Here is a 10398-nt window from a genome sequence, read left to right as displayed (position 1 = left end):
GATAAATACCCAAAATAAATTAAAATATCATTCAATATGGTCAAAAGGTATTTTATTTTGAAAAAGTATTTTGAAAATACCTATTTTGCATTTGAAATACAAAACGCAAAACTATTTGGTATTTTGCATTTGAAACAGTAAATCTGAAAACTATTTTGCATTTTGTATTTAAATGCTTTTTTAAAACCATTTTGTACATCTCTGACAATGATACCGTACTCGGACGATCATTTGCCTGTAACCTGGATCTTTCAGCATGACAATGATCCTAAACACACGGCCAATATCGTAAATGTTTCCTTAGCGAACAGCGTATATTCGTTTTAGACTGGCCAGCAAATAGTCCGGATTTAAACCCGATAGAAAATCTGCGGTATATTGTTAAGAAGAAAGTCTCAAACAAACGTAACACCAGGCAAAACGAATAATATGAAGCATTTGTTGAAGCATGGAATTCAATCCCCCTAGAAAAATGTATGACATTGATTGAATCACTGTCACGTCGTTGCGGAGCTGTTATTGAAAATAAGGGATACGCCACTAAATATTAATTATAAATATTGGTAGGCTGTGGATAGTAGCTATTTCGTAAATAAAAATACTAATTGCTAATAATTAAAAAAATGTTGTTTTTTACACTTTTTTGTTGTTGTTTCTAATTAGTTGTCCATTATTGTTTATACCTTAAAACTGCTTTAAGTGTTGGTCCGTAATGTAATATTGAAACTGCACTTGTGTAGTGGGATTTATATTGTTTTTCTAATAAATAATAAATCGTTGAACCTATTGTTGTCCTATTTATTGTTTAAATTCAAAATAAAAACGATTGCGGTGAAGTTTCTTACATAATGTCGAGGACCGTTTGTAGGGTTTCTAATTATACGACCACCACTGTATATTTTCAAAATAAATATTTTTTTTATGATATTATGATTTTTTTACAAATAATAATGCAAAACATAATGCTCATAAAATTAATAATAGATAATATAGAAGATCTAGTATAAACAAAAGTCATAAAATAATTTTGGCCGCCTAAATCGGTAATCTGCAGGAGCAGCCTAACCTAACCTGGTAGATACCAGCACGAGCACACATTCCTATGTGCGCCATGGGAAGAGTGATGCTCGTGCCGGCGCGGCCTCGCTTGTATGGGCCTGTCAGATCCGCTATGTGTCGGTAACTCTAAAGACGTTGTGCGGCGCCAGAGGATGGGTAGAACTCGCAAGACACATTCGAGTTCCCGCTTTGGCGCAAAGAAGCCCATGAAATCACAGAGCATAGGAAGCCACTTTAATACTCACTTGTCACCAGCATATAAAGGATACTGTAAACTGGAGACGCATCTTTGGTGAAACCATCGGTTACATCGGCAGCAGAGTAACATCTGTAAAACGATTATTTGTTTTATGAAGAACAATCCGTTTTGTAACATTAAAATAAAAAGAAATGCTTAATACAGGGTTATTTGTGAAATACTAACAACCTCGAAACCTCCTGTATTACTAACATCGTAAACAACAACTTTTGTTCTATGACATTTTACAAAACATAATAAATGTTCAATTGTTCTTTTGTGAAATTACTCCACTAGTTTGTTGTAATTATAATTTTTATAAGTGTTTGATTAATATCTCTTCAATCTTTGTATTAATAATTATAATAAATTTCCCAAAAATAAACTTTTAAGTTTTTGTTGTATTATCTGACACTTTTTAGATCGTATTTAGTTTAAACGTGCAAGCGTCTTCCCCTACGACGCATGTAAGCTGGCGCTTTTTTTGTTACTGCACAGAGTTATCACTGTTTAGAGTGATCTATTAATATTTTTATTTTTGTACCAAAGTAAAATCTGATGGATTATTTAAAGTCATGGAACAAACGTTGTTGTATAAGATGTTTGCAATAGAGTCCTTGTTAGTACTTTATAAATAATCCTGTAGAGATAAGAAAAAGTAAATTTACATTTCTATGGTGTACCTGTGCAAGCCAGTCACTTTTCTCTCCACAGTAACAATGGGCCTCGTTTTGATCTTTTCCACCATCAGAGCCAGTTGACGACGTGGTTGATGCAGTCTAAAACAATTTAATATGTCATTCACATGAAAACGCCGTCAACAATTAACATAATCTTACTTGGAACGGTAATAAACCTACATCACAGGGTGGGGTTTCTTGCTGTCGCCGTTGTTGACCGCCTTTGAATCTAAACAGGTCTGATCTCTTTGAAGCTCTATTTTCAGCAGCAGCTACTCTATACCTCTGGTCCACACATCTCTTACAATGCCACGACGCGCCTGGAAAAATTATGAAATTAAAAAGAATTATTTTGACTTGGAATTCCTTCGTAATAAGAGCGTAATTAATGGTGAAGTACCATGAATCCAAGCTTCAACTGGTGGTGAATGGCATTTAGCGTGATAGCCTCTACCACACATGTCGCAGGCGATGATGGCGTTGGTGGCGGGGCCGGTGGCGGGCGGAGGCCCCTCGCGGCGCTTACACACCACGCACATGATCCTGCCATCGTCGGCGGGCGGTGCACTGAGCAGCTTGAGTGACGACACTGCAGCCCACGAATGCGTGCCATCGCCGAACTTGACCAAACATCGCGCGACGCCCGCGCCCACTTCACACAAGTCATTGTCGTTGCTTGTGCTTAACTCTACAATAGTACCTGTTGGATACCAGTATCCTATTACGTCTGTTAAATATTTTATTACATTATTGCTCCAAAAAATTTCAACAAAATATAATGGCATTGAAACCAAAATATGTATCAAAACTTGGATTCATAAAGATGACTTATGTTAATGACTCGATGATATATGATTAATAATAGATAATGACCTTTCAGGTAGGGTGGTTGTAAACATACCTAAATAATAACGTCCATCCTTGTTAGGAACAAGTACATCATCTCCACAGTGGAATGGGTTGGCATTGCTTTTCTCAGTATTGGTCGTAGAATCAGGCATGGCATCTTGTGTTTCTTCTTCTTTCTTCTCATTCTTTTTGTTAGTGCATGGTGTGATTGTTTTATCAAGGTCGCTCAGCAGGACATCGATCAAAGACAATTGTGCTGAGACCTCTTTACAACAAAACAAATGCATTATTTAATGCCAAACTAACAAATTTTTTTTGTTTGAATACTATTTTTGTCATATTAATACAAAATAGATAGTACATATGATAATCTAATAAATACTTTTTTACCTGATTTTAACTCACGTACGTGTTTAGAGGATGGAAAAGAACGTACGTGTGACCATAACGACTTTGATAATTTTTTTCTAAATTAAAAAATTTTGAAAAATTTTTTTTTTTAAATAGTGGAAGAAAACACAACTATGCATTTTAGACGCCGCGTGGCTCTATACATTATCAAAATCATTAGGTTAACCATGAGTCTCTAACAATTGTACATGGACTTGGGCTGGATTAATTATAAATAATTTTCATAATGTAATAATATTGAGTTTAAAAAAAAGAGTTAAGGAAACTATTACTATAAACAGGAAAAAATATTTTTTGTTTCTGTTAATTACTGAGACAACCAAGATTGGATTTACCACTAGGCCATTACATCCCTACTTAGAGGCTCAAGCTTTTTTAAAAATCTACATTCACTCGCCAAACTATAAGTAAATTTTTTGAGCTGTTTCGGTGCGCAATATAAATAAAATATCAAAAACGCTTTTGAGCCTAAGAGAAAGCAAACTTTAAATCCGGACCTGATAGAATACGATACATAATACTCACTGAATGTAGAATCCAAAAGCAGTAAGCAAAATAAAAACAGATATATTATTATAATTACTTATATTAATAAAATTTTAAAGCCTACATGGTTATAAAGCATTTAAAGGTTTCAGGGCTTATTATGCACTGATATTGCAATTAGTAATTAAGGGTTAATTAGATTGAAATAGTAATACCAAGGTAAGATTTTCTACAAGTGTAGCATAATATTGGGCATTATGTAAGACATATTGTTTTTTATTATCTAATTGGCTAAACAACAGCAGTTACTGCTGGCATTGGCACATTTAAGAGGCAATTATTTCAACAGTCTTATTATTATTATTAGGGTGGCTGCATTCAGGGCCTATGCAGCCTCTCATCACCACAACCATTAACTGATCTATTGTGATCACCACTAATTACAGTTCGGACCTAAGGCCAACAGTATTAAAGAACTGAAGGACTTTGCAGTAAGGCTTGCACGACAGAACGCGACTTGCGCAAGAGAGACATAAAGAGCGAGATACTGCTTTTCTCTCTTTCTTTATGTCGATCTCGCACTTTATGTCGCTCTCATACTAGTGGCACTCAGTCACACAGTTTTTATGTCCTCTCTCTGGTTGTGTCCTGTGTGTTCCCAGAATGAAACTTTGTACGCCCATGAGGGCCAGCACTGGGTGAGGAGATGCACTGGAGTTTCATTCACCTCATGGCAGAATCTACACTTTATGTTGTCTCTGCCCAATGTTACTCATGTAAACATTGCCTACTGTTATTATTATTGACAATCTTGGATATCTTGTGTTAAAGAAATTCAAGATTGTTAATTATTAATACAAAGATTGAACACAAACAACATACATTCTATCTACTCAGGGCAATCTTTGTGTTTGAACTTTGTAATATTTAAATAATTATAACAAAGTAGTGGAATAATTTGACAATAATAAATGAATATCATGGTAGTAAAACATTACAATATTTATTACAATAAATTGTTTCAAATTAATAAATTTTTATAATTATACTACTACTTATTTTAAATATTATGACCCCATCGAAGTAATCAATGATTTTGCCAATGTCAAGTTGAGGAACACACACTTATTACTCAAAACTTGACTGGTGAGTTTCGATAGAATTCACTGAGAACACAAATCTACAACGACAGAGAACCTACACAGACTTCTTCGTTTAAATGCTATGGCTCCATAGAAATAATAGATGATTTTGTCAATATCAAGTAAGAATGACTATTATGGAACTATTACAGAAACAATTTTTTTTTATAAATTTACACAACACACGCACAAAGAGGGAATGGACAGAATCTTATAACATGTTGTTAATAGCTGTTGTACTAATTTTTTTATAAGTTCTCACCTATTTAGATTCGCTCTGGGTATTTTGGAGGGAAAAGTGTCGTTTTTATTTTGACTTTCAATTATTTTGTGAAATCTAGTTTAAAGTGCAATAGGATAGTGGTATTGTGCCTTAATTGAAGACTAAAACGCGAAATTATACGAATCTCGAACTAAAATACCCACATCGGCCCGTTTTAAGGAATCCCGAGTCAATCCAAACACGCCCCCTCAAATTGCCTATCCTCTTTGTGGCGGCCATATTTACAGAAACATAATTAAACTTCATGTTTAGGCTGATGGCTTTGCCAAAGCCTTAATAAATTTAAAAAAAATAATCACCTATTTATTTGGGTAGGCAAAGGTTCCACTATACAGCCTCTTCATATAGTAGGAATGGGTAATATAGCTTTTATCGTATCGAAACTATATATTAGTGGATACAGCCCGCCAGCACGCTGCGTTGATACATTGCCGTTACTGATATGCGGAATCAGATTTCGAAACTATATATTATTGGATATAGTTCTACGAAGAGTAATGCTGGCCAATGTTAGTATACAGTTTCAAAGATGCACAAAAACTGGTTTCGCATTGATATCCACTCAGTGAATATATAGCGAAAATCTGATACAAAGCAATATTGGTATATAGTTTGGAGAATAAATGATTTCTTGTTGGTATCCACTTGGTAATCGCTCGTCTTGATTCAGCATCGCTATAAAATATGTGAGGCGGAGTAATATCAATATATAGTTTCAATAACTATATATGATTTGTAATGCCCATTTCTATATATTAGTACTTTCATTGTTTTAGTGATAAGTGCCTGTTTTTATATATTTTATTTCATGTCATAAAAGATTGATGCTAATTACATAGGACAGAGTCAGAGAGTCAATAGGCCTTTGGTCAAGTGTGGGAAATTTTCAGGTTTGCTGTATATTTCCAGCAGTTGAAGGTGTAGTAAATTCGAAGTATGAACAGTTAAAGAATATATGGTCCATAGTTTGATCACTATTGCAATAAGTACATGTTGGAGAGTCAATATCATGCATGCAATGGAGAATGATAATATGAGTACAAATATAGTACATGTGCTGACTGGAAAAAGAAATCTCTCAACTTCAACTTTTGTATCTATGGCTCACTCAAGTTCGGAATGATTCAATTTGATAGATACATTTTAACCATAAAGAAGGATGACAGAGAAAGATCAATCTACAAGGATTTCCAAATAGATCATCAAGCTTCATAAATCACCAATGGTTAGTGGAATCTCCTTTTAAATTGACAAAATAATGCAGATGTCAATGATGCATCTTTTCACAGTGCTTTGTAGTCCAGTTTATTTCGAAAACAAAGGGACGTGGTGAGTTTTGTGGCCCATAATCTTAATAAAGTAGGTAAATATTATATTAAAAGCAGTCACTCGTATACGTGACTTTGTAGCGTACCCACTTCTTCGCTAATACTAACCGAACAATCATAGCTTAATAAGGCATATTGGAAAAACCTAAACGTAAACGACTCCTGAACAAATTATATGGATTTTGTAAGTAAGATAGCGATGAGTTCTACCAAGCAACAAAGTACAGTATGCAGAAGTTGTGTAGTTGGCTTGATATTGTAAGCAGATCGCACTTACCAGTGTTAATATCCATTGCCAACTCGTAGGTTTAAATTCAATGTCACTATAAAACTTATTTATAATGGTTCATTTCATTTTCGAAGAACACACATGAAAAGCATTGGCGCTAATGCGGCCATTATAGCAATCCGTGCCGAGTTTTCCCGCGGTGGTATAGAAACAAAATTTAACATAATTAACACAATAGTTGTTTTATCAATGAATTATAAGTTCACTAACACAATTATTCAACTAAATATAACATTATTATATAAAATGTTTACTAAAAACCTTAAAAAAGGATATAACTTTGAATACAAAACGTCCAACTCTTCCCGTTCTGTCGATCGGATTTTTGTCGGTTTCGTCCACACTGGAGTGGAGATGCATAAAAACCGGTACTTTTATTAATTACATATATCAACCCAGCTTCTTTGGATTCTCATGTTCGAGTGAAGGATACTTTTTTAGATTGTTTTAGTTATTAAAAACTTTTCAAAAACATTGTTTAACAGACGAAAATTACTGCTTTAGCAAGACAATTTTTCAATTTTTTTTTAGTTTTTGTGTTGAATCTGGTGTTACCACTGTGACAATATTATGCCATTTATGGCAATATTATTGTTTAGATGACAGTTTGACATTGACAGCTCCTGTGTATCTGTCACCTTCGTTGGTTATTTGTGTTGTGACCAAAACAAATTAAAAATCATTAAAAGCTTCACAATATGCTCGTGATGATGCATATAATTTCAGGAAAGTGATAGTTTATCACAATACCGTCAAGGATAAGATACACGCTAATTGACGCGTGTACATAACATTGTGTTATCTGCATTTTTCTTGTTTTTATCTTTTCCGCACTTGAGTTCGAAGTGATGGGAAATTCTGGTCTCAAACCGCATTACGACACAGCGTCGAAGACTGGAGTTCTTCAGATATCTGATTATAAGCTTAAAGAGATCCCGCCTGAAGTGTTCAACCTATGTGACAGGCTAAGGAATTTGGACCTGTCCAAGAATAAACTTACCTGCTTGTCAGACGATATTAGCAAGTTGAAATTATTAAAACAGTTGAATTTAGACTCTAATAAACTCGAGTGGTTACCAGACGCACTTGTGAACTTAAAGAAATTGGAATTGCTAAATGTTTCCAACAATTTACTTGCTGCCCTCCCTGATTCATTTTCAAGTTTGACAAACTTGAAGCAAGTGTATTTGAACAGTAACAGAATAAAAATGTTTCCCGTTCAGCTGTTGGGTCTCAGTAACTTAGAAGTAGTTGAGTTGGCTAACAATAAGATTACTGAGATACCTAATGGAATGTCTGAACTGTATGCAGCAGAATTGAATTTAAGTCAAAATGAGATTTCTAATTTATCCAATGATTTACACCAAGCTCCCAGGCTCAAGATTTTGAGATTAGAAGAGAACTGCTTGAGTTTGGATTCAATTAAGCCAAGTTTGTTAAGGGATTCGAAAATTCACACACTTAACATAGATGGAAACTTATTTGAGGCTAAACAGCTGGTTTCTGTAGAAGGATACAATGAATATACAGAGAGGTATACTGCTATGAAGAAGAAAATGTTTTGATTGTTAATAGCACATTAGTGTAATGTATTCTCTTTCTGTATAAGTGTCACTGTGTTATCATCACAAGTCTGCTTTTGAACACTGGACATAATTCTTTTAATAAAAAAAATATTTATATTTTAGATAAATTATTAACATTTTGCTTAAATATGTCATACATGTTTTATAGTTTAAAAGCTCTATTTATGAGAAGTAGTGTTAAGTTTCTCATGACCAAATACTTGTATTACACATAACATAATATATTGTGGAGAATTTAGTTACTGGTTTTTAATTTTAAATAAAAATAAAAGTTTCAAATAAAATATATTGAAATAAGTGTACCATCACTCCTTGAATGAACTGTGATTAGTCATAATCAGGCATTTTAAAAATTTGAATCCATGAACTTTGTTAAACTGCGGCATTTTTATTGAAACCTTTTTTAGTTAACTAACTCTACTTTGAAAATTATCCTTAGAAAATGTAATAGCCAGTAAAATGTTATAATAATTATTGTCTTAATACTTTACATTTGCTTGTAATACTTTTATAGCTCTTTAAACATTTTCTTATGTTTTCGGGATTGTTATACATTGGAAATAGAACTATTTTTTCAGATCTAAATTCCGTTTTTTTTTTTCAAACAAATATTGGTATAATATATGTTTTGAAAAGAATTCTTGAACTCTGGTTAACACATACTCCATCCTTTATATTATAAACAAAATTCTTTCCAATGCTTGTTATTAAAGATCATAAGTACCTATATTTATATATGATTGAATAGATAAAACACATGACGCAATTCTGTGCTTTGGATTGTGTTCTGACACGAGGTGTGAAGTAGGAATCTGATGTCGTCATATTATTCGCTGCAAGATGCGAGTCGAGTCGCACGCTGGTCAAACAGTTGAATGCGATCGCTCGTCGAATGCACGTGGCTTTACCGCGGACATTTTATGATTTTTTATACGTGAAATGTTGTTTGTGGTTTCTTCTTAAAACAACTACAATTATTTTATTATTTGTAAGTACTTTTTTGTTTTTCGACTGAAATGCCGTTATATTTATTTCTTTCATTTACGAGAGAAGTGTCAAGTATTTTTTAAATTTATTTCTCTTGAAGTTTTCTAATGATATAGGTAAATATATTTATTTTTTTTGTTTACGCCTTGTAAATGTTGGCAGGTAATATTTATGTAAAAAAATTAAATACGTCATAAATAATAATTATCTCTCGGAGAAATAGGTTGATTGTTGTACAGAGTTGCTTGTAACTCGGGAACCTACCCTGCAGAAAGGACGTCGTGACGTCGTCGGGTGTAAATATATTATAAAAGGTATTTTCCGTGGATGAATTAATAACATAGCATCTTTCATTTGAATCTTGTGTGGCATATCGCACCCTATACTTAAACAAGCAACGTTGTTTATGAGTTATTCTTGTAAAGGACCTACTAGTGTGTGTAGTCTATATTCTACATAATTCTGTTATTATTACATGGGCCTTGTATACGGGAACACGGAGACATCTTTAAATATCTTGAAAGATCTTTTTTGAAGCTTTCCTTCCTTCCTTAAGTGCCTTCGGCTTCGCCGGTGATAATAAATTCTAGTCCGCAAATGACTTTGAAGATTCAAGCAGGCAGAGCTCGTAGGACGAAAAAGACCTTACCACAGTTTGTGTTATGTTGCTACTTTGTTATAGGTACGTAAGACGGGAACTTAAATACAAATAAAACCGTGCGAAAGTACAAAAGTACAAAATCTACTATTCAGCTATGCTTGCTTTCGGTTCTTAATTATTATTTTTTGATAATATTGGCAGCTCAGTTTAAAGGTTAATCATAATAGCATGGTAGTGAGTTGTTTGATTCATTGCATAGGGATGGTCTCTTCAGAAATCAAGGACATAAAATACAAACGTATATTGTGCGACCTGTGAGGTGAGAAATTCTAAAAGAACCATGAACTTTCGTTTAAAGAAGTAAAATATGTTATGTAATGTAATTCCTGTAAGTTAGTACGGGTCAGTAAGTTTTCAGCTACATTTTCACTTTTCATTTACGTTCGAACTAGAATTGTT

At 33.6% G+C, this 10398-nt stretch overlaps 2 protein-coding genes across 3 annotated transcripts; one reads left to right on the top strand and one right to left on the bottom strand.

Moving 5' to 3' along the window:
• Nucleotides 1–1261: 1261 nt before the first annotated feature.
• LOC113235550 (metal-response element-binding transcription factor 2-like) lies at nt 1262–6903 on the bottom strand. Of its 2 annotated transcripts, none has more exons than XM_026471280.1 (6): nt 6754–6903; nt 2879–3091; nt 2378–2677; nt 2158–2297; nt 1966–2076; nt 1262–1387 (listed from the first exon to the last, which is right to left on the bottom strand). In XM_026471280.1, exons 1-6 carry the CDS (start codon nt 6767–6769, stop codon nt 1301–1303), a joined length of 867 nt encoding a protein of 288 aa, XP_026327065.1. In that variant the 5' UTR covers nt 6770–6903; the 3' UTR covers nt 1262–1300. The 2 variants fall into 2 exon arrangements, with proteins under 2 accessions (XP_026327065.1, XP_026327066.1); XM_026471281.1 differs by having other exon boundaries at nt 1265–1387; nt 1981–2076.
• A 486-nt stretch (nt 6904–7389) lies between these two features.
• LOC113235551 (leucine-rich repeat-containing protein 57-like) lies at nt 7390–8434 on the top strand. The gene has a single exon (XM_026471282.1). It carries the CDS (start codon nt 7614–7616, stop codon nt 8328–8330), a length of 717 nt encoding a protein of 238 aa, XP_026327067.1. The 5' UTR covers nt 7390–7613; the 3' UTR covers nt 8331–8434.
• The last annotated feature ends 1964 nt before the right edge of the window (nt 8435–10398 follow it).

The sequence above is a fragment of the Hyposmocoma kahamanoa genome, unplaced genomic scaffold (assembly GCF_003589595.1).
Source record: "Hyposmocoma kahamanoa isolate Upper Pololo Valley unplaced genomic scaffold, ASM358959v1 87272, whole genome shotgun sequence".
Taxonomy (NCBI): Eukaryota; Metazoa; Arthropoda; class Insecta; order Lepidoptera; family Cosmopterigidae; genus Hyposmocoma; species Hyposmocoma kahamanoa.
This window is presented reverse-complemented; position numbering and strand designations above follow the sequence as displayed.

What these genes read in the sequence shown, in the direction of transcription:
- LOC113235550 (XM_026471280.1), bottom strand. An exon ending in AGTTGAAGCTTGGATTCATG is followed by an intron (nt 2,298 to 2,377) that starts GTACTTCACCAT and finishes TAATTTTTCCAG; the next exon opens with GCGCGTCGTGGCATTGTAAG. An exon ending in CACAGGTACACCATAGAAAT is followed by an intron (nt 1,388 to 1,965) that starts GTAAATTTACTT and finishes ATCGTTTTACAG; the next exon opens with ATGTTACTCTGCTGCCGATG.
- LOC113235551 (XM_026471282.1), top strand. Translation starts at nt 7,614, where the DNA reads ATGGGAAATTCTGGTCTCAAACCGCATTACGACACAGCGTCGAAGACT.